Genomic DNA, 23,955 nt, shown 5'->3' on the forward strand with positions numbered 1-23,955 from the left:
ACAGTCTCACCTGTCTCCTCAGGGTGCGGTTGGAAGTGAGAGGCAGCAAGTGGCTAGCTGAAAGGTCTGGCCTGGCCTCTCCCTGGATGGTCGACCACTTGCAAATCCTACAGTTATCTATGCATTTTATTGATACAATAAATAAAACGCATGCCGCCCTTCAGTCCCATACCGGGAGAAAGGTGGGATGGAAAGATCTCTCTCTAAACAAACCCATAGGAAAACAACCTTCTCCGAAATGGCAGCGGGGGTCGACAGCCGGGGCTCTAGAGCAACGAGGCGGGGAACGACGATGGCCCGCCAGCTGTTGCTGGACTACAACCCCCATCATCCTTTGCTGAGGCTGAGGGGACTCATAGGGCCATATTTTAGGGCCAGAGGCTCAGTGGAGCCTTGCATGAAACAAGGGGTATGGGGGAACCCATGAGCGTCCAGACATAGCAGAACGACCTTTGCCATCCTCCCTCTCTTCTGATTCACTGTTGTGTTCTCTCACGTGTGCGTATGTGTGTGTTTTCCCACCCATAGCGCGAGATAAAATCTCTCCAGGTGCAAAGTCTCTTTGTCATGTTTGTCGCCGGTGGCGGTGGTTTTGTGTAGCGAATCGTCCTAGGTGACCCTTCTGCTTTAAAAAAATTTCCCAAGGCAATATCTTTTGCGTATTCAAGAGAGACAGAGTTTGCAATCTCCGATCCGAGTATCGGGGGAGACTTTTCCTCCCAGTACGTTTGAATTTCAGGAGGCGATTCTGGGCTCTTCCTGCCACTAGTTATGGCCCATCTTCTACCGTTAGGGCATTTTAAGTAGGGAGGACTCTACCCCAAGGGGTTGGCAACGGTTTAAAGGGGCAACCAAGGCTTTATAACCGGTATTGTAAACAGCCATGTGGCCTAGTTGCCCGGGGCAAGGAAGGATCATCTCCAGCTGATTAGCCGGGAAAGCATTTTTAAAACTGGCTCAATCCCTGCCCCCTCCAAACCCCTGCTTTCAAAGGAAAAGTGGTTGAGTTTCACATTGCTAAGAGAAATACATTTGGACAGGTAAGGCGGGGTTGGTTTGTTTCTTTTAAAGGAAGATTAGTGACATTTGTTTGCAAAGCTGCTTGGTAACTCAACAAAGGAAGATGATTTTTTTAAAAAGGGGGGGTTGTATGCCCCTACCAAGATCCAACACAGACGTAGAATGAATGAGCTGTGGTTTGACCGTGTCCCCACCCCCACCCCGTCCCCACTTAAGGGTTTAACTCTGTGTCACCATAAATAAGCGCTGGGCCGCTTTCTGTATGTGCAAATACAACACACACACCCCGAACCCTCAACAATACTGGACGTCGGTAGAATTGTACAAAGTGAGTTTATTCCAAAAGCACTTTGGGGGATTTCCTGGACCCCAGACTGAGTACTAAATATATATTCTAACCTTTTTTCCTCTCAAGGTGGCTAAAACACTTTCTTCCCTACCTGTTTTGTCTTCGCAACAACCCTGTGAGGTAGTTTAGCCTGATGGAGAAAGAGAGGGGCTGGCTAGCCCCAAACTATCTAGTTGGCTTTAGTCACGCTGGATGAGGACCTAGGAGACCTGAGTTCAGATCCCCACCCAGCCATGAAGCTCTTTGGGTGACTTTGGGGGCCAGTCACTAACTCTCAGCCTCACCTACCTCACAGGGTTGCTGTGAAGATAAAATGGGGGGGGGGAGGGAGAAGAACCCTGTACACGACCTTGAGCTCCTTGGAGGAAAACTGGGATGTAAATGCAAGAAATAAAATAAATACAATGTCATACAGGAAGTAAGTTCTACCGGGACATTACAGAGGTGGGTTGAGCTGTTGTTCAGATGCTTAGCATCGCACCTGGGTGACCCTCCGTCTTGCGGGCAGAGGTCTCCGTAGTCTGAAAGGCAACCAAGAAATTTAAAGGTTATCAACTGTACAACTCTGGCATTGCTTGGAAAGTCCTTGAAGGAGGGCCTTGATAAGCTACCTCCTGCACCAGATGTAGGGAACCTTTGGCCCTCCAGATGTGGCTGAACTACAACTCCCGTCAGCCCCAGCAAGCATCAGCAACAGCCAGGGACGATGGGAGTTGTAGTTCAGCCACCTCTGGAGGGCCAAAGGTTCCTCACCCCTGGCCCTACACCCTTCTTCCAGCCCCCCCCCCAAATCAAGCCGTCACAGCGCAACACCTTATCTCCAACCCCCAAGGATGCCGGGAGTTTAAAACGGCAAGGGTCAAAGCCTTCTTGTCTCGTCTCTTTCAACGCGTTAAGTAAGCGGTGTTGTTTTGCTTTGACTAAATGTCCTTTTTTAAAAAACCCTTACTGAAATGATAAAATGTGAAATGAAATTAAAATTCAATTTTCCTCACAACAGCAAAAAAGTGGAAAAGAAACCAAATTCCCATTTTTTTCTCTGCTGCTCGAAACCACGCCCACCTCCCTCCCTCCCTCGGCAGGGCGTTCCAATCGTATCTTCAGACGACTCTGTCGCTAAGCCAACCTTCGCTGTCGCGGGAGACGTGGCTCCGCCCCCTTGTAAGTTGCATCCTATGGAATAAAAAACAAAAAAAGTGGTTGTTATCTTTATTATTATTATTATTATTATTATTATTTGGGGGGAAAACACACAAACAAAACGTCATGTGATCCGAGTTGCACTCTTCTTCTTGCATGACGTCTGCGTGAATTAGCATTTACTAATGAGTTTCTAGAACGTAGTTTTTGTTGGGCGAACTATTTCCCCAACCCCCTTCCCATGCCTCCCCTCTCCAGAAAGCCAACACGCTCACACACACTTGTACACACAAACACACAACTCCCCCCCCATCTCTGCCTCCCACCCGAAAAGAGGCCCGATTCACTTTTGAATGATCTATACAATAAAATACAAAACATAATAAAAACAGTTTAAAAAAGCATTAAAGTGACTGGCTGATTAAAAACATAGACACGTCTACAGAAGGGGTCCTCAAGAAACTCCTGACAGTCAAAAGCGAGAGGGTGCCTGCCGAATCTCTGTTGGAAGAGCGTTCCACCACCTAGGACTAGTGACGCTCAGTAGCTGATTTTCCACACACCCTCCCCCAAGCATCCTCCATCCAGACACAACCCGGCCAGGCACAAGTGGCCAAGGAGGTTGTGAAGAAGGGCCAGGGAGTGTGCAGCCCGGGGAGAGGCAAAAGCGCCAGGGAGAGCGGCCCGGATCTGCAAAAGCGGCTCTGCCTGCGTTCTTGCCCCCAGAGTTTGGCAATTCTGCGGCAGACTGTCTCTGAAAGGGAAGGCTCCATTTGGAGGGATGCATTTGCCACCCACAGCCCTGCCCTGCCGACGTCTGCTCGGCCTGAACATGATCTCGGTTTGAGTGGCTGTCCGCATCCAAAGAAGCTTCAAGCTGCACGTCAACCGTTAAGCATCCGGACACCACACTCAGCCACACACGCGGTCTTTCCTGTTCAAGGCTGCGACACGGGGGGCCATTCCCTGCCTTGGCAAGGTTGTTATCCCCCCAAAGCGCTTTAAAAACTGTCCCCACACGAGGGCGCCCTTTCGCTGTCTTGGCAAGCTTTTTATCCCCCCAAAGCGCTTTAAAAATTGTCCCCACACGAGGGCGCACTTTCGCTGCTTTGCCATGTTTTTTAGCCACCCCAAAATATATTAAGTTGCCACAACTTTTGTCCGCGGTGCTCACTTATTCTCCCCATCATTCCTCCCGGCAAGCAGCAACAGCCCCTCTAGCCCACGACTGTTGTCCTCACAGCAACCCCGTGAGGTAGTTTTGCCTGAGAGCCACTGACTAGCCCCCAAGGCCGGGGGGGACGGGGGGTGCATCTGAGCCTACCAGGCGGGAGCGCTCCGTTTGGACTTACGTCAGCGCTTCTCAATTGTTCTCCCCGGCCCGTCCTCCCTGCAAGGAGCAACAGCCCCTCCCGCCCACGACTATGTGCGAGTGGGAGGTAGACTGCGCTTGCACGCGGGAGCTCCTCCGCCCTCCCTCACCTGCAGCAGCTCCTGGGCGGTGCCCACGGCGACCCGTACTTTGACTTGCTCTATGAGCGCTGCGGGGTCCAGCCGCGACCCCGACCCGAAATCCCCCCTGCCCACCGCCGCCATCCCCGCCGCCGCCCGCAGGAGCGCATGCGCCGTGCGCCGCGAGGGAGGAGGGACAGAGAGCAAGAGGCGAGGAGGCTGGGGCGTCCCCGCCCGACACTTCCGGGACGCTTGCGCCACTCTGACAAGGCCGCGCCCGGGCGAACTTGCTGGCTTCTTGTGAGCCACCCTCGTTCCCCTTCTGCGAGCTGTCATCTGGCAGACGACGCGGGACTACAGTGGGGGGCACCCTCCCTCCCCTCCGCAACAATTCAGTCCCGCTGCCCCTCGCCCCCCAATCGTATCTCGCAGGTTGCTAAGCAGCGGGAATCTGCTCCATAGAGGAACACGCAAGTGTGGTCTTGTTGGCAAAAGCACCGGCTCCCTTTTCCCTGTCCGCTCATTGGACGGCGTTGCATGCGCTTGGCGCCATGACGAAAGAGGGCGGGAGGACTACAGCTCCCAGCGCCGCGCCGGACGAAGACTGCAACTCCCAGCAAGCCCCGCTCTATCGTCACCGACAGCGACGCTCCTAAAGCGACTGGGAATACCCATAGAGTTAAGTTGAGAAGGCTGTTGCTGCTCATGCTCGTCGCTTCCGTTGCGCTTGCGCCACTCCGACAAGGCCTCGCCCGGGCGACCTTGCTTGGTTCTTGTGAGCCACCCTCATTCCCCTCCTGCGAGCTGTCATCTGGCAGACGACGCGGAACTACAATGCGGGGCACCCTCCCTGCCGTCCGCAACAATTCAGTCCCGCTGCCCCTCGCCCCCCAACCTTGTTGGGTTCTTGTACTTGGGCAAGGGTGCCCTCCGGTGGTGATCTTATGCAACTACAATGACAGTAGGGCAAGGGCCGTCTCCGGCGGTGATTTTATGCGACTACAATGCCAAAGCAGGGAAAGGGCTCCCTCCGGTGGGGATTTTATGCAACTACAAGGCCAAACAGGGAAAAGACTCCCTCCGGTGGGGATTTTATGTAATTCCAATGACAGCAGGGCAAGGTGCGTATTTATGCGACTACAATGCCAAAGCAGGGAAAGGGCTCCCTCCGGTGGGGATTTTATGCAACTACAAGGCCAAACAGGGAAAAGACTCACTCCGGTGGGGATTTTATGTAATTCCAATGACAGCAGGGCAAGGTGCTTATTTATGCGACTACAATGCCAAAGCAGGGAAAGGGCTCCCTCCGGTGGGGATTTTATGCAACTACAATTACAGAAGGGAAAGGCAGAGCAAAGGCAGCGAATGGCAAATGTTATATTAGGCTGCATCATAAAAACAAAGCTTAAAATACATTAAAACAAAGGAACCTATTAAGAGGGAGAATATAGCCTGTGCAGAGGCAGGAGGCAGGTGGATGCTCCATTCGTGAAGAGACAAGAGCTCACCTGCTTGGAGCTTTCTGTCTTTCTGCATCAATATCCCGGCTTTCCTCCAAGGAGCTCAAGGTGGGATGGATAGTTCTCCGCCTGTCCACTGCATCCTCACAACAGCCCTGTGAGGTAGGTTAGGCCGAGAGGCGCTGACTGGCCCCCATGGTCACCCAGTGAGCTTCACGGCTGTGGGGGAATTTGAACTCTGGCCTCCCAGGTCCTCATAGTCCGACCCCCTCACAGCTGTGCCACAGTGGCTCGAGGGCTTTATATCGAGGGTGCTCCAAGGTTTCCCAGTGCACTTCCCGAAAGATTAATCTGTCATTTTTTTGCAAGGAGTAAAAATGGAAAGTTGGAAGAGGGTGGAGGGTGTCGAAAAGGGTCGCTCTCTTTTATTCTGAAGAAAAAAACCTTTAAAGTCGCCGCCACCGGCAGCAGCAGCAACAGGGGAGACTTAGAACTCATTCAGAGGGGCAGAAACCTATCCGATGGAACAAAACGTACTGCAGTTAACACACACACACACACACACACACAGGTACATGCACACACGCGACTGAAGAAAGGTGTTTCTTAGTGTCCCCCAGGAGATGGTCCAAATCAGAAAGATGGCCTCGCGAAGGTGCTGTATGTCTCACATTAGCGCTATGGCGGCAAATCTAGAAGTGCAGGGTCCCTTTACAGCCACTCTCTCTTTTTTTTGTTGCTGGGTGTGAATGAGATAATTGTGAAGGCCTCCTCCCACAACAGCAGACGTCCCTAGCAGCCAATAAGCACAAATGGGGGAGAGTGTTAGCTACCGAGAAGAGTCTTCTCACTGGCTTACTCGCCTCCTTTCACTCTGATTGGCTCCAACCAGCCATTCTGTTCTGGATGGCATTTTGTTTGTGAAAGGGTCAACAAAATACAATATCAGAAGGGTTTTGCTTCTTCTCAAGTTGTCCCTAACACATCCTAGTGTTTGGGAGCATCCATTTCTTTTATAAAGGGCCCTTTCCATTTCCCGGCTTTTATATCGTCCCACATTGCAGGACTGTCGTACGTACACTCTCTCTTTATGCAACAACCTGGCCTGCTTTGCGGGTTTGTCGTGAGCCACTCATGACCTCCGAGCTCTCCTCCTGAGATAGGGACCAATGCCCAGAACTGGTTTCACTCTCCTGGCATGCGAAGCATTGGCAAAGGAGCTTCAAACCAGGCACGAGGAATCCAAAGCAGGACCCGCTGTTTGACCTTCAGCAGCAAGGGGGATGTCTCTGTGTGCCCCCCCAAAAAACCCCAAGCAGCAGATTCCTCGTGGGGGTGGAGGCTTCCAGAGTGGGGGTCACCTGTCTATTTGCATGTCTAGTTTGAAGCTCCTTTCCCAATGTTTCGCATACCAGGAGAGCGAAACCAGTTCTGGGATTGGTCCCTATTGCAGGAGGAGAGCTCACAGGTCAAGAATGGCTCATGACAACCCTGCAAAGCAGGCCAGGCTGTTGCATGGAGAGGGCTTAGAGTGTGTGTGTGTCTGTGTGTATATATATATAAACCACAAACGAATGCTGATGAAAGTTAAAGAGGAAAGCACAAAAGCAGGACTACAGCTGAATGACAAGAAGACTAAAGTAATGACAACAGAAGATTTATGTAACTTTAAAGTTGACAATGAGGGCATTGAACTTGTCAAGGATTATCAATACTTTGGAGCAGTCATTAACCAAAATGGAGACAATAGTCAAGAAATCAGAAGAAGGCTAGGACTGGGGAGGGCAGCTGTGAGAGAACTAGAAAAGGTCCTCAAATGCAAAGATGTATCACTGAACACTAAAGTCAGGATCATTCAGACCACGGTATTCCCAATCTCTATGTATGGATGTGAAAGTTGGACAGTGAAAAAAGTGGATAAGAGAAAAATCAGCTCATTTGAAATGTGGTGTTGGAGGAGAGCTTTGTGCATACCATGGACTGCGAAAAAGACAAATAATTGGGTGTTAGAACAAATTAAACCGGAACTGTCATTAGAAGCTAAAATGACAAAACTGAGGTTACCATACTTCAGACACATAATGGGAAGACATGATTCCCTAGAAAAGACAATAATGGAAAAAGAGGAAGGCCAAACAAGAGATGGATTGATTCCATAAAGAAAGCTACAGACCTGAACTTACAAGATCTGAAGAGGGCGGTTCACGACAGATGCTCTTGGAGGTCGCTGATTCATAGGGTCGCCATAAGTCATAATCAACTTGAAGGCACATTTCAACAACAAACCACAAATCGGCAATCTTAACAAAAAAAGTGGAGCAGCCATTTGAAAACATTTCAGCATTGAGGGTCACAGCCTGTAACTGCTATAGAGATGCCAAGAGATCCAGCAGCATTGACTAAGAGGGAGAACCTTTGGATATACTCTCTGGACACGTTGGCACCACATGGCCTGAACCTGGAGGACAGCACCAGCGTCACTGAGCTTCTGCAAAGGAAGCCCCTCTGAGCATTCCATCCTCAAAGCTCTGTAACTGCCACCTTGGTAACAGCATTTATTTATTTATTTATTAAATTTCTATACCGCCCCATAGCCGAAGCTCTCTGGGCAGTTCACAACAAATAAACATCCAATATACAATTAAAACATATATTAAACAACTTAAAATAAAGTAATTATACCAGAAAACCTAAACATAATTAAACACATATGCAGCTACAAAACTCAGTACTAAAATATTAAATGTTAAAAAAGTATTAAATTGGGATGTTAGCAGCTGATGAAGCCAGAAGCCGGAACGTTTTGTTAGTATAATAAAAACCTCTGTTTGGTTAATCACAATTACGTTCATATATATATATATCACCAGTGTGATGTAGTGGTTAAGGTGTTGGACTACGACCTGGGAGACCAGGGTTCGAATCCCCACACAGCCACAAAGCTCACTGGGTGACCTTGGGCCAGTCACTGCCTCTCACCCTCAGAGGAAGGCAATGGGAAACCACCCTTGAATACCGCTTACAATGAACACCCTATTCATGGGGTATCCATAAATCGGGATCGACCTGAAGGCGTGTAACAACAATATGGTCCTGCAGGGAGGAATGGTGAGATATAAATCAAATAAATAAAACAACATTTGGCTTCATTGGGGGGAAAGGAAGAAAGATCCTCGGTGAAACAGGCAAACTCTGGCCCAGTGTCCGAGATTCAGTGGGAAGCTTTAACTCAGGGATGTTTCCATGCAAACCCCACGCACACATTAAGATGAGAGAGGAAGAAAACCTCTCCTTTCTCCAGGCCGTGCATCATTTATACACCTCTTATGTTGCCTCCGAGTTTCTTTTCTCTGAGCTGAAAAGCCCTCAAAGGTGTTACCTTTCCTCACTGGGGAGTTGCTCCATCCCCTTCATGGGAAAAGGATGTTGCCTTCATGGGAGGCTTGAGAAAAGACCAGAGCGAATGAAATCTGAACGAAATCCACTGGGGCGGCTGCAGCCGTTGACTGTGGCACATCCCGTGTTTGGGAGGTGGGGAGGGGTCAAAGGGGACGCAGAGCCGACTTGGCCTTTGTAATGGAGAAGCTGTTGGTTTAATGTGTGTGTATGTGTTTCCCCCCCCTCTTGGTTCCATGTGGGGGTCAGTCGCTGATCCCACCCCAAGCCTCTCATTGTCTGTGGTATTGACCCAAGGTCCTGAGCCTCATTAAATGCTCTTCCCAAGTTAATTTTCCGGTGTAAGCTCTTCTGCTGGCAAATTCAGGGCACGGGGCTCCAACAGAATGGTGGATGGCTTTCTGGCCGACCGGCCAAGAGTGTCCTGCTGAGATATCGACAGATCTGTCAGAACCCATTTGCGCCTTGTGATGTGTGGGGTTTGCATGGAAACGTCCCCGAGTTAAAGCTTCCTGCCGAGGGTCTTTCTCCCCCCCCCCCACACCCTCCAATCTTATCATCTATCCCGAGATCCTGCCTGTTATATGCAGATGATATACTGCTTCTTTCACAGACACCCATTGGCCTTAAAAGACTGTTGGCAGCTCTGACATCCTTCTGTTTTGAAGAAGAACTAACAGTTAATCAACAAAAACCCAAAGTTCTTGTCTTTACTAAAAAAAAGACAAAACACATTTGGAGGATCGATAAACTGCCGATTGAGCAAGTGAAAACTATCAGATACCTTGGTATTGTATTACAAGCATCAGGTTCCTATCAGATGCATATTTCCTCCTCCCTGCTAACTGCCAGACGTACAACAAAGGCCTTACTATCTTTCTTTTATACCAAAGGGGGCCAAATCATCTCTCCAGCCATAAAAGTATTCGTTGCTAAAATTCTCCCACAACTCTTATATGGGGCCCAAACTAGTACATATACTAACTTTTCCAAACTAGAAGCCATTCAAAACTCCTTTTTAAGATCAATATTAGGAGTTCCTACTTGTGTCCCAAATTACATATTGAGATTAGAATGTGGTCTTCAATCTATTGAGTCTTGTGTATGGAAATTGAGAATATTATTATGGCTGAAATTGATTTTTAGTCCCATAGGTCTGGCTCCGCATGTACTTTCAGATAAATTTTGTTCTCCTTGGGAAAAAATGATCCACGATAAACTATTAAACCTAGGTTTTTCTCTGCCTTATATTTTCCATCTGGGTTATGATTCTGCTCGTGTGATAATCAAACACGACTTAGAGACATCGATTTCCAGCATCACTTACTCCTTGTGAGGAAACAAAGACATAATCCAAAGTTTTTCACCTTAATGTCATACCTCTCGACTCTGGAACTCCCCAACTATAGAAGGGCTTTTACCCTAATTACTCCCATCTGCTGTATTGTCTGGCAGATATAACAAAACCCCATATTCTGAGAGAATCTGCCCCTGTGCTGATGGAGAAATTGAATCGAATGAACATCTTCTTCTTCGTTGTATATTTTACCATGATATAAGATATCCTCTATGTACACCGCCCAGAGAGCCTTTTTGGCTTAGGGCGGTATATAAATTAAATAAAATAAATAAAATAAATAAAATAAATAAAATAAATGAATTAATTGCGCCTATTTTGTCGCCTTTTCCAGCTAAAACGGATTCTTTCTACCTAGATTATTTATTAGGTGATTATAAACCGGAGGTGACACTTGCTGTTGCCAAATTTAGTGCTGCTGCTATTAAACGTAGGAAAATAAAGGTGCAATAATTTAGTTTTAATGTTTTCTTTCTGTATACTGTTTTTACCTGAGTATATATTTTTCTGCTGTTAAATCAAAATGATCCCATTTATACTTGTTTATACTGTAATATTATTTTGTATTGAAGGGTCAATCTGACTGTAAATAAACTCAACTCAACTCAGCCGCATTGTGATGTCTGGTCAGTGTTCCCAGAGCACAACACCACCACTCTGGGCCAAGGAGGGCTGAGGTGAAAAAAGGCCTTTGTGATGTGGGAGTGACTCTAGGAGGAAGAGGCCAGGCTGGGCCCAGAAACTGCCCAAGCAGCTCTTGCTCTCCAGCTCAAAAGGCAGCTTCATATTCCTGCTGGAAATGAACTGGTGCAACTGGTGCTTTGAGCTGCTGCCTTTCCTGGCCTTCATCACTGTCTGGGTCTTCTGGGTGGCTGCAGCCTTGTGGGTAAGAGATCGTCCCCAGTGGAGGAGCACAGATGAGCCCCAGCCTGGCCTCACGGTCCCTGCGGTAGGTCTGAAAGTGGCTCATACGAGGAGGGTGACGTGATCCTGCCCAGTCAGGCAGTCTATCTGGGAAAGTCAGAATTGCCGTGGCGGATCAGAGCATCCAGAATGTCCATTCAGTGGGTTTTCCAGGTCTGGGTTTTGGTTTATTGAATGTATGGATCGCTTTCTACAAAGTGATTTACAAGCATAAAACACAAGAATAAAAATATGTGAACATATTCAAACATCTATGCACTGTTGCTGCCCAAATGCCCAGGAAAACAAAAACATCCTTTGCCCGGGGCTGAAACAATGACAAATTTGGTGCCAGACAGGCCTCCCTGAGGAGAGCATTTAATAGATGGGGAGCCACCACTGAGAAGGCCTTTTTTTAAAATTGTTGCCACCCTCTGGACCTCCCTTGGATGTGGCATGCAGAAAAGGCCCTCAGATGACAACCTCAAAGTCCAGACCGGTTCATATGAGGAAAGCCAGTCCTGTAATTATAAGTCTTGAGCTATGTAAGGCTTCACAGGTCAAAACCAGCACTTTAATTTGGGCCTGGACAGGCCAGAACTGGTGTTATATGTTCGCAACTGCTTGTCCCAGTTAACAACCTAGCCACCACATTCTGCTCTAGCTGTGCATTCCAAACCCTCTTCAAAGGAAGCCCTGCCTACTACACATTATAGTAGTCTATCTTGAAGGTTACTAGAGCATGGACAACTGAAGCCATGCTATCCCCATTCAGAGAAGGTCAGAGCCAGAGCTGGTAGAGGGGCACCCCATGTCACTTGAGGTCACTTTTGACTCAAGTAACAAGGTCTACTGAGGGTCTGGGCCTGACATATGGGGGGTGGAGTCTGGGAGCCTAAGGGGTGGGGCTTAGCATATCAGGAGGCAGAGCCTGTGGGAGTGGCTGTGATCTCAGGTGTACAGAAAAGGAAGCAGCTGAGGGTCTTTGTGCGTAGACCTAGCCAATGCTTTATTCTTTTTACTTTTTATGCTACAGGCTGATGGTCCCAGGACCAGATGGTTGAAGATGCAGGAGACATGGATTGGTGAGGAGCTAGTCTCTTACTTTGGGACCTTGGGGGCAGATAGACAGTTCTTGGGTTCTTGACTTTCACAACCCCCTTGTGTCCCTTTCTTACAGCATGCTACGGCTTCTTTCATAGAGAACACAAAGGAACATCTGTAAAGAAGTAAGTGGTAGTCGAGAGACCCCTTTCCACTGTACTCAGAGGACCACAACCGCCCCTCTGCTGCCCCAAACCATTAAGCTAATGCAATTCAATATAAACAAGTGTAAAATTATGCATATTGGAGCAAAAAATCTTAATTTCACATATACGCTCATGGGGTCTGAACTGGCGGTGACCGACCAGGAGAGAGACCTCGGGGTTGTAGTGGACAGCACGATGAAAATGTCGACCCAGTGTGCGGCAGCTGTGAAAAAGGCAAATTCCATGCTAGCAATAATTAGGAAAGGTATTGAAAATAAAACAGCCGATATCATAATGCCGTTGTATAAATCTATGGTATGGCCGCATTTGGAATACTGTGTACAGTTCTGGTCGCCTCATCTCAAAAAGGATATTATGGAGTTGGAAAAGGTTCAGAAGAGGGCAACCAGAATGATCAAGGGGATGGAGCGACTCCCTTACGAGGAAAGGTTGCAGCATTTGGGGCTTTTTAGTTTAGAGAAACGGCGGGTCAGAGGAGACATGATAGAAGTGTATAAAATTATGCATGGCATTGAGAAAGTGGATAGAGAAAAGTTCTTCTCCCTCTCTCATAATACTAGAACTCGTGGACATTCAAAGAAGCTGAATGTTGGAAGATTCAGGACAGACAAAAGGAAGTACTTCTTTACTCAGCGCATAGTTAAACTATGGAATTTGCTCCCACAAGATGCAGTAATGGCCACCAGCTTGGATGGCTTTAAAAGAAGATTAGACAAATTCATGGAGGACAGGGCTATCAATGGCTACTAGCTGTGATGGCTGTGCTGTGCCACCCTAGTCAGAGGCAGCATGCTTCTGAAAACCAGTTGCCGGAAGCCTCAGGAGGGGAGAGTGTTCTTGCACTCCGGTCCTGCTTGCGGGCTTCCCCCAGGCACCTGGTTGGCCACTGTGAGAACAGGATGCTGGACTAGATGGGCCACTGGCCTGATCCAGCAGGCTCTTCTTATGTTCTTATGTTCTTAAGCTCCACCCCCTGATCCACTGTATTGGGAGGGGGGACGCCTTGCAGTTGTTGCTATAACAACTGGAAGTCAGAACCCTTTGCTGATCTACTGAAAATCACCCAAAGAGCTACCTTCTACCTGCCCTGCAGGATGCTGCTCCAGGCTCTGGCCCTGATGCTAGGCTCCTGTTATTCTGGTCTGGCCATGTGCAGTCCCCATCAGGTCTTGTCAGCAGAGTCAGCTGCCACACAGAACTGCAAAGGAGGCCTGACCAGGTTGTCCTCTTCCCACCAGGCTTCCAGAGCCACCAGAGATCCTGACCTTGGAGCATAGACTGAGCTGCACCAGTGTGACCGTTCGACCACAACCCAAGGAGCTGGACAGGGATGTTGACTCGTAAGTCCTAGGAACACAGGACGGTGCCTTACATTGAGTCAGCCTGTTGGTCCATCTAGCTCAGTAATACCTACACTGACTGGCAGTGGCTCTCCAGGGTTTCAGGCAGGGTTCTCTCCCAGCCCTACCTGGGGATCGAACCCGGGGCGTTTTGCATGCAAGGCAGACGCTCTACCACTGAGCTGCAGCACTCCCCAAAATGAAGTCCTATAGGAGCCCAGAAGATGCCTTACACGAAGTCAGACCATAGGTCTATCTAGCTCAATATTATCTACACTGACCGCAGCAGCTCTCCGGGGCTCCAGATCACAGGACAGTCCCAGTCAAGGCCACGTCACGCTCTTGACCCCCGCAGGTGCCAAATGCATGCTTCAGACCAAATTCCCCACCTGGGCAATTGATCTGGAACCCAATACCCCCTTTGCCAAGGTTATGCAATCAACGCCAACCCTGCAAGGTAGAAGATAGGCTGCCACCACTCCTTCAACTGGTTCCACTCTGAGTTAGGGGAGACCCAGAGCCCAGATATAGGTAAACCAAAGATTCTTAAAGACAAGAGCCAAACAGGCACTCCTTGTCCAGAAGCCTTTGGTAACACCAAAATGCACTCTTGTTCGGTAGTTTGTGGTCAGTGGTCAAGGTGCTGGATTCAGAACCAAATTGGTCTCACTCAATGAACACACATAAGTAATAAGAAGTAACTTTATTAATAAAATGTAAGTGCACAATTAATAGCGGCAATGCAGTTCCTCAAAACCACACCCAACCAGGGGTTCAGGTATAACATAAGAGAGTTCAAACACAACCGGAAAATGATAAACTAACTAGCCTATTCTACTTACTGAAGAGGTAGTTGTTGGCAAATCTCATCTCTCCTCAGAGAGATAACATCAGGATAGTAAGAAGCAGTGGAACCCCACATGGACAACCACCCTTCCAGATGGAATCCAGGGGAACGCTCAAGGAACGTCCCGGGGAACAAAGGCTATGGGTCTCATCCCCTATACTTAAGGGGAAAATCCCAGCAACAGTTCAGGATGAATCAGCCAATCAGGGGGCTTCTGATGCAATCATATTCCCGAAGCTTCGTCACTTTTCGCGCCTTGCAGGCCCCCTCCCCGCTCTGATCTCAACCTTCTCAGGCCTGCATGGCCTGGAGATGCTAGGGGTCAAACCTGATTCCCGAAAACTGTCATTTGCTAAGGGAACGGAGAGCTGAGAATTCCCCTCGCAGAGCTATAATGCTCAGTTTCCCGGGAAGAGGGACTGATGGTTAAACCACTCTGAGCACTGCAGCTCTGCAAGGAGAGCAAGGGATCTCCTAACAACTCTCAGCACCTTCTACAGTTCCCAGAATCCTTTGGGAGGAGCCATGATGGTTTAAAGTGGCATGATACCGCTCTAAAGGTATAGTGCAGGTGAGGCCTTGATGTATCCCACCAAGCCATGAGTCTCATGCCAATTATGTCTTTATGCCCCCCCCCAGAGTCCTGTCCAGCCTGTCCAGCACCTCCTTGGACTCCCTCACCTCCATCAGCAGCAGCTGGTCTCTGTCCTCCTCCAGTGAGGACATAAGCCTCCTGGACACAGCCGTCTCCCCACTGCCGTCAGCCCCAGAGGAAGATGGCTGGTACTCTCTGCCTTTTCCCAGGCCCCTTGCCGCTGGCCTCAAGCGACCCCGCAGAGAGCCCGCGTCCCGCCGCCCGGTCCAGTTCAACATCCGCCGAAAGCTGCTGGAGGAGCTGTGGGGAGGCCTCACTCCCCACTTGGACTCCCTGACCGACCTGATCCCGGAGGCACCCAACCTCCAGCAAGCGTCCCGGGGCACCAGCGAGGCTGACACCAGCACCAGCAGCGGAGGGGAGGCCTTGAGTGAGGAGGAGAGGCGTCCGCCCCAGAGGGCCCAGGAGGACCCGCAGCAAAGCAGCTCCTCAGAAATGATCTCCGCCGTGTCCAGGCCCTTGAGCTGTGAGTAACAGGCCCCTGTTCTCCCCCCAGTCTCACTGAATGCAATGAGGGAGAAGGGTTGAAGTGTACCCGTCTTCCAGCTGTCTTAGCTTTCTATGTGCATGGAACGAGGATGAATCCTACCCCACCTTACTAAAAGATGAACACTCATACCATACGATCCCAGTTAAGACCCCAACGCATGGGTAAACAGGAAAATCTTTGCCTGGCGCTTATAGGTTTCATAATGATGGGGCTAGGCGCATCTCTCTAAAGAGCATGCCACAGTGAGGGAGCCATCACCAAAAAGTCCCATTCAAATGTTGCTTGTCCTCCACACTTCCCCTAGAAGGGCCTCAGAGGATGAGCGTCCCTGTGCTGCATCCAGTGTGAAGCCCTTCCCTCTCAACAAGTCTCCACTGCACAGAGCCCATCCCCTGCAGTAGCGGCGCAGTAAGGGAGATGTGGGCTGGGAAACCTTTTCCCCTGGGAACATCTGCTTCTACCCTTGATCATAAGGACTGTACAATCAGTGTTATCTTTTTGGGAGCAGCAACTTAAAATGCCCACGTCCGCCAGCCTCTGTTGCCTGTATTTTTGAACCCGACCACCAGGTGAGCAAACAGAGAGCCTCGCCAAGTCTTGGGTTCCCCAAATGGGCCATGAGTCTGTTCCTTGAACATATGGGGCTTCTTCAAAATGGAAGATCAGCTCACCCCTTATATACCCAACCAATCGCTGCACTCTGCAGGATAGGGTTGCCAGGTCGGAACCATCCAAAAACCAGAGAAAATGGGGGCGGGCCCTAGTGACGTCACGGGGTGGGCCCTAGTGACATCACGGGGTGGGCCCTAGTGACGTCACAGGGCAGGCCCTAGTGATGTCATGGGGCGGGCCCTAGTGACATCATGGGGCGGGCCCTAGTGACGTCATGAAGCATGATACATTGTATCAACCACGCTTGCGTGCAGCATACCATTCAAAAAAAAATTTCTGATTGGAAATTAAAATAGAAATCTTACCTAAAAGAGGTCCAGCTGAAGTGACAAGGTCATTCCTTCTCACCATCTTAGGGAGTATGGATGGAAAATGGAAATGGAATGCCTTCAAGTCGATCCCAACTTTTGGTGACCCTATGAATAGGGTTTTCATGGTAAGAGGTATTCAGAGGTGGTTTACCATTGCCTTCCTCTGACTTTGGACACATATACTTTGGACACATAATGAGAAGACATGATTCATTAGAAAAGACAATAATACTGGGGAAAACAGAAGGGAGTAGAAAAAGAGGAAGACCAAACAAGAGATGGATTGATTCCATAAAGGAAGCCACAGACCTGAACTTGCAAGATCTGAACAGGGCGGTTCATGACAGATGCTATTGGGGTCGCTGATTCATAGGGTCACCATAAGTTGAAATTGACTTGAAGGCACATTAACAACAACAACTGAATTAAAGATACAAAAAAGGAAAGTGGAAGGTGTTTTATTTTATTTTTTACAGCCTGGAGAAGTGGTAAGAGGTAAAGTCAGGAATGAATGCATTTTTTAATGAACAAGATAGCATGTTGAACTATCTTGTAAAAATGAACTAAGAGTGCTTGCAGCAGCTATGCTAATGCAGAATGAGCCAGTTGTTATCTGCATGGTGCTATGAAGTCAGTTGTATGTTAACTGTATGCTCATGCAACAGATGGTATAGCACAGTGGGGAGGAGAGCCTGGCTGGGAGTCCAGAGTCTATGAGTTTAAATCCCCGCTCGTGTCTCCTGGATGTCAAGGGCCAGCTAAAGATCACCCCCACAGTGAGTGGCTCAGGGATTATGTGCCCTGCCACCTGTGGGCAAGGTGCATAGTCGCAAGGAGCCGTTTCCCCCAGCTGGCAGTTGCGGACAAGGAAGGGACTGGCTTGTGCAGCTGTGGCAAGCTGAGCAGGCCCTAGCCAGGTGGGGAGTACTAGCCTTAGATGGTAAACCGCCTCTGAATACTGCTTACCATGAAATCCCTATTCATAGGGTAGCCATAAGTCGGAATCAACTTGAAGGCAGTCCATTTCCATTTCCATGCATATAATTAAACAGATGCAGTCAAGTTTTTGGACTTTATTGTGATTGCTGGCCAAGCAGGATAGGGCTCATGGGAGTTTTAGTACAATATCTGGAGGATGCTACTTTGGCTGCCTTTGGGATAATAGATGGCAGCCTTAAGTCTGAAATGGTGTTTGGAATTCTGTAGAGACCAGCCAGTACACATTATGTCATAAGGCCAATTCTTAACCATTTGGCTGTGGCAGTTACCTGAAATTGCTCTTTCGTGGGCTCTCACAAACACCTCCAAGCTTTTCTTTTAAAACAGACCAGCTTGTTTAAGTACATACAAAGAATAAAAAAGGAAGTCAACTGACAAGAACAAGACACTTTTTTTCTAAGCAAAATTGATCAAAGAAAAAAAGTATGCTTGTGTGTGTGCCTGTGCGTTTGTGTGTAACACACACACACACACACTTACATGTAGCATAGAATCACAGAGCTAGAAGGGGCCTTTTAGTCCTTCTAGTCTAAGCCCCTGCTGGAAGTCCAAAACCCAGAACAAGATCAGGTCTGTTCGCTTAAATTGCCACATTAGAGACTTAATGAGACAACACGAGTCAGTTTAATGGGAACTTTCCCACAACAGGGTGACCATATGCTTAGATCTGATAGACCTGAAGCAGCTGACAATTTAGGGCAGACTTCCCCAGCTTGGTGCCCTCCAGATGTTAGCTGGTGGCAGCTGTATGCCCAAAGATATCTGGAAGGCACCAGGTTGGGGAAGGCTGCTTTGGGGAGATGGGAAATGTGCAGAAAAATGGAACAATGGCACACATTCCTATTTGTTGTCATTTCAATCTCACTCCCACATCCTGTCAAGAAAAGACAATTACATGATGATTCTGTCCGTTTCCAGCAGTGCAATTATCCAGAGGAAATAGTAAGAAACTGAGGAGTAGGGCCAAACTCTCTCTTTCTCTCTCCAGCCTCTCTCTCTTTCTCTCTCTCCAGCCTCTCTCTCTCTCTCCAGCATCTCTCTCTCTCTCTCTCTCCAGCATCTCTCTCTCTCTCTCTCTCTCTCTCTCTCTCTCTCTCCAGCATCTCTCTCTCTCTCTCTCTTTCTGTCTCTCTCTTTCTCCAGCATCGCTCTCTTTCTCTCTCTCTCTCTCTCCAGCATCTCTCTCTTTCTCTCTCTCTCTCAGCATCTCTCTCTTTCTCCAGCATCTCTCTCTTTCTCCAGCATCGCTCTCTTTCTCTCTCTCTCTCTCTCCAGCATCGCTCTCTTTCTCCAGCATCTCTCTCTTTCTCCAGCATCTCTCTCTTTCTCTCTCTCCAGCATCTCTCTCTTTCTCCAGCCTCTCTCTCTTTCTCTCTCTCCAGCATCTCTCTCTTTCTCCAGCCTCTCTCTCTTTCTCTCTCTCCAGCATCTCTCTCTTTCTCCAGCATCTCTCTCTTTCTCTCTCTCCAGCATCTCTCTCTTTCTCCAGCCTCTCTCTCTTTATCTCTCTTTCTCCAGCCTCTCTCTCTTTCTCCAGCCTCTCTCTCTTTCTCTCTCTCTCTCCAGCCTGCTACCCACAGCAGCAGTGGACGCCGGACGGGGCCAGCTCCTTCTTAGCCGCCGCTTCACCCCTTGTGCTGTGGGCGCCGCTGGGCAGCAGCGGCCGCGATGCGCTCCCCAGCCAGAGACGCCGCCGCCGCCGCCACTGCCGAGCTCCATCGCGGCCACTCCCGCCCAGCGGCACCCACAGCAGGAGGGAGAATGACAGCGCCGCGCTTGCCCGACTGGCCTTTTAAGCAGCGCCCGCCTCGTGCGCCCAGGGCCAGCCCCTCGTTGCCGCTCCTGCCCGCCCCTGTCCAAGACAGGCTGCTGCCTGGGAAGACAGAGCCTGGCCCCGGCGGCGGCACCAGCTCTCCCTGCTTCAATGACAAAGGGCGGGAAGGCGGCCAATGAAAAGCCGGAGATCATCCAGTTTAAGCAAAGTATTGCCGGAGGCCGGAGACGGCCCCTTTTTCCCTGAAACTCCGGCCAAAAAACGGAGACCTGGCAACCCTACTGCAGGAGAGGGCCTCTTGCAGATACCATCTCATCAGGAGGTCCGTTCTGTACAATATAGAAATTGGGCCTTTAGTGTGGTTGAACCTACCCTTTGGAACACCCATTACATGTCAGACGAGTGACAACTCTGTTGTCTTTTTGGCATCTTTTGAAGCCCTTCCTTTTTCAACAAGTCTTTTAAGTTCAGATCTTTATCCCACTCTGCGTCTGTACTAGATCTGAAATTGTTTTAAATTGTTTCTACATGAGAAAGTGATTTTTTTTAATGTTTAATTGTTTTTATATATGGATTTGCGGGATTGTTTTATTGTGAAATCGGCTCCAGATATTTTACAGGAAGCAATTCATACATGGAATTAAATAAATAATAACACATTGGAGTTTAGGGATAAGGTCAGGACCAAAGTCAGCAAGGCTGCTGCTAGGTGATTAAAACATTTGGTGGGTGACTATAGGCACAAATCGGCATAAAATTTGCACTTGCTGATTTATTGATAGCATTCCATTTGTGAACTGATTCCTATGAAACATCTTGAAGCTATTTAAAATGTGTAGGTTCAAATTTTGAATGTAAATGTCACAGACGGCAAGGCAACTAACTTCCCATCCAAATCATCCCAGATAAATTCGTCAGTTAATTTGCACCCTATTCCACCCAAAATAAGTTCCTCTTTCATTTATTTGCCTGTGCTTCATTTCCCAGCAATTCCATTCTCCTTCACTTCCCTCCATTCATTACCCCCAACTAATCTCTAAAAGCCATTTGAAATCAATTTTACCCCCAAATTAACATCCTACCCAATAAACCCAGATCACGCCCCCATTCCATTTCCCCAAACTTCATTACCCACCCAGAAACAATTTGGGCAATCAGAAAAAAAAAAGGGACCTGTACCCCATAAACCTACGCAGTCACAGCCAGCAGGGAGAGACAGCACTGCTTATCTGACCTCCTGTTACCAGCATTGCTGTGGATTACTGGGAGGTAGAGGGGGAGGGGTGAGACGACGACAAGCTGGGGAAATTGGTGTGGTGCAAACACATTGGCAGAGCTAATCTGGCACTCCTGTCAATATGTTTGCACTGCACCACACTCCCCACTGTCTTGCTCGCTCCCTTCTCCTTCCCAGTAATCTGCAGCGATGCTGGTGACAGGAGGTCAGGTAGCAATGACACCCCTCCTTGCTGACTGCTGCTGGACCTATCTCTAGCAACACCCCTGCAGGTCAGGATTACTCTGATTCCTGGACCCTCACCGTGTCAATCTATCTGAGGTGCTGTGCCATCCTGGTGAAAGACTCAGCCAGATTCTCTCTCTCTCTCTCTCTCTCTCCCCCCCCTCTCTCAGGTCCCACCTGCAATCTTCCAACCTCCTGGGAACCTTCTGCTCATCCCTTAACTCCTCCTGAAACCAGCAGCATGCAGGGCAGGCTCTTGCCGTCACTGAAGACCAGCCAAACTCATGTGAAAATCAGGGCCCTGCTTCTGGAGGACATGATGATGTCAAAGGGAATGACTTCCCCGGAGGAGCAGCCCGTCTTGCACAAGCTCCCCTTCAAGAGGGCTCTGCATCCTTGCCGTAGACCCTGCACGGCCATAGGACCGGATACCGCACAGCGCTTGGACTTCAACGTGAAGAGGAAACAGATCCCAGAGCTCTGGGGGGAGCCCACCCCCTTGACTCAGTCGCTGGCCAAGATGGAATGCCAGGCTCCCTACTCCCCTTCCCCAGTCCCCACCCCAAGCCCCCCAGAGAGGGCTGAGAAGGAGGGGAGAAGACAGCCTGAGCCAACGAGCGCCCACCAAAGCAGCGTGAAAACCAAGGCCAAGCTTCTGGAGATGACAATGCTGACAGGAGAAAGTGTGCCAAAGGAGCAGCCCACCTTGCCTAAGCCTCTTCCCCCCATGGCCCACCACCCCCATCGTGGTCCCTACAAAGCAGTAGGCCCGGACACCGCAGAATGCCTGGATTTCAATGGGAAGAGGAAACAGATCCCAGAGCTCTGGGGGGAGCCCACCCCCTTGACTCAGTCGCTAGCCAAGATGGAATGCCAGGCTCCCTACTCCCCTTCCCCAGTCCCCACCCCAAGCCCCCCAGAGAGGGCTGAGAAGGAGGGGAGAAGACAGCCTGAGCCAACGAGCGCCCACCAAAGCAGCGTGAAAACCAAGGCCAAGCTTCTGGAGATGACAATGCTGACAGGAGAAAGTGTGCCAAAGGAGCAGCCCACCTTGCCTAAGCCTCTTCCCCCCATGGCCCACCACCCCCATCGTGGTCCCTACAAAGCAGTAGGCCCGGACACCGCAGAATGCCTGGATTTCAATGGGAAGAGGAAACAGATCCCAGAGGTCTGGGGGGAGCCCACCCCCTTGACTCAGTCGCTGGCCAAGATGGAATGCCAGGCTCCCTACTCCCCTTCCCCAGTCCCCACCCCAAGCCCCCCAGAGAGGGCTGAGAAGGAGGGGAGAAGACAGCCTGAGCCAACGAGTGCCCACCAAAGCAGCGTGAAAACCAAGGCCAAGCTTCTGGAGATGACAATGTTGACAGTAGAAAGTGTGCCAAAGGAGCAGCCCACCTTGCCTAAGCCTCTTCCCCCCATGGCTCCTTGGCGTGAAAGTCAAGATGCCTCACGACACATAGAAGAGGAACCATCCCTTGCTATACCACTCATGACCTCTGAGGAGGAGGGTAGGATGTCAGAGCACACAAAGGCCCCCTCACCGGGATCTGCACTCCCAACTGCAGGGGAGGAGGTTCCCCGAGCAACACCCCCCATTTCCGGTAAAAAGGAAAGCACAGTCCTAACCACACCAATGGGCAGTGCCGGGGTTGGGAGGGAATTCAGGCCAGGTCAAAAGACACTGGCTAGCCCCCAGCCAGCAAGACAGATTGCATCTTCGCAAGCAGTGCCGCAGATGCCAGGTGACCATAGCAGGGACATCGTGGCCAAGCTTCCCCCAAGCTTCCAGGGATCCCCTGAACCTCCCTCCCGCCTGCAGCTGATTCGCTCCATCCTCACCTCCCTAAGCGTGGAGCAAACTGTGGAGGACCTCCGGCTGAGTCTAGTGCAAGCACTGGAAATGGGCCACGGAGAGCTGAGGGCAGAGTACCCCGTGTGCCGGCTGTGCGGCAGCTGCAGTGCGAGGTGTCCTCACCCCCGCACTCAGCAAGACCCTCTCCTCCATGTCTACCCACGGCTGACCGTACGTGACGGGCACGTGCATATGGGCCTGGGTTTCCACCTGAAAATCAAGAGGACCCACGCCAAGAAATGGGGGCTGGTGGAAACTGTGGAGGGTGACAAGGTGCAGGAACAACCTCCAGAGCGATGCGTCAGCATCGTGAAACCCAGTGTCCCCACCGATCTGGCCTCCAGGGCCCCTCATGAGTCTTCCAGACTGATGGTGCATCATCGTCACGTGGGGACCAAAATCCAGGCCACCGCCTCCTCAGTCCAGCTGAGTGTTCAAAAGAAGCCAGCGGGCAACTGTAAGGGCCCCGTACCATCCAGCATGCAGCACCAACCCCAGCAGGTGCCACCAGGAGCAAGGGGTCGTTGGGCCAAGTGCCCCGAACGATGGCCCTCTACGGGAAAGCCAACCAGAAATCCCATGAAAAGGATGCTGCGCGTCATGAAGCAAGCCTGGACCCGGATCCGAGGCATCAAGGAGAACGCAGGCCAGCATGCCGACAAGCCGGCTGTGGCTGGCCCTTGTAGAAAACCGGGGCCTCCGTCAACCATGGCTTCCTCCTACAGATGTTCCAGCATGTCCACGTGTGCAGCTTCAGCAACCTCTGCAAAGCCTCCCAAACAAGCCTTCTCCAAGCTTGACGTTCCTCTCTTCATAGAGGAAGCCCCGGGAAGCCGGGAGCCTACCCAACCACTCCTGCATTTGCTGGACCCCAGAAATCAGGGCTTACTGTCAACCCAACCCCCCCTCCGCTACCCCCCAGGAATGCAGGGATGGCCCCGATGAAGCAAGTTGTTCTTCCCACATCCTTCCAGAGTACAAAGAAAACAGGAACGGTCCACACCAAGAAAGGTTTCCCTGCGACCACCAGGATAGCAGGAGGTCCCCGGACCAAAAGGGCATCGCCCAAGACACCAAAGACAGTGTGGTTCCTTGCCAGCAAATGAGTGGTTGCCCCCTCTCCCAATCTACCGCTTTGCTGGGGAACCTTAGATGACTCGATAGAGGCTGCCCCCTTGCTGCAAATCAAGGCATAATATTACAGA

At 50.0% G+C, this 23,955-nt stretch overlaps 1 protein-coding gene and 1 long non-coding RNA gene across 2 annotated transcripts; one reads left to right on the plus strand and one right to left on the minus strand.

Moving 5' to 3' along the window:
- Positions 1-1,337: 1,337 nt before the first annotated feature.
- On the minus strand, positions 1,338-4,107 carry LOC133372355 (uncharacterized). The gene is made up of 3 exons (XR_009759479.1): positions 3,992-4,107; positions 2,496-2,542; positions 1,338-1,890 (listed from the first exon to the last, which is right to left on the minus strand). It is a non-coding gene; the product is annotated as an uncharacterized LOC133372355 (long non-coding RNA).
- An 8,026-nt stretch (positions 4,108-12,133) lies between these two features.
- On the plus strand, positions 12,134-23,955 carry LOC133372773 (proteoglycan 4-like). Its single transcript, XM_061601836.1, has 4 exons — positions 12,134-12,162; positions 13,587-13,688; positions 15,175-15,656; positions 21,069-23,955. Exons 1-4 carry the CDS (start codon positions 12,134-12,136, stop codon positions 23,693-23,695), a joined length of 3,240 nt encoding a protein of 1,079 aa, XP_061457820.1. The 3' UTR covers positions 23,696-23,955.

The sequence above is a fragment of the Rhineura floridana genome, chromosome 18 (genome assembly GCF_030035675.1).
Source record: "Rhineura floridana isolate rRhiFlo1 chromosome 18, rRhiFlo1.hap2, whole genome shotgun sequence".
Lineage (NCBI taxonomy): Eukaryota > Metazoa > Chordata > Lepidosauria > Squamata > Rhineuridae > Rhineura > Rhineura floridana.

What these genes read in the sequence shown, in the direction of transcription:
- LOC133372773 (XM_061601836.1), top strand. Translation starts at nt 12,134, where the DNA reads ATGGTTGAAGATGCAGGAGACATGGATTG. An exon ending in GATGCAGGAGACATGGATTG is followed by an intron (nt 12,163 to 13,586) that starts GTGAGGAGCTAG and finishes TCTTCCCACCAG; the next exon opens with GCTTCCAGAGCCACCAGAGA. An exon ending in CTGGACAGGGATGTTGACTC is followed by an intron (nt 13,689 to 15,174) that starts GTAAGTCCTAGG and finishes GCCCCCCCCCAG; the next exon opens with AGTCCTGTCCAGCCTGTCCA.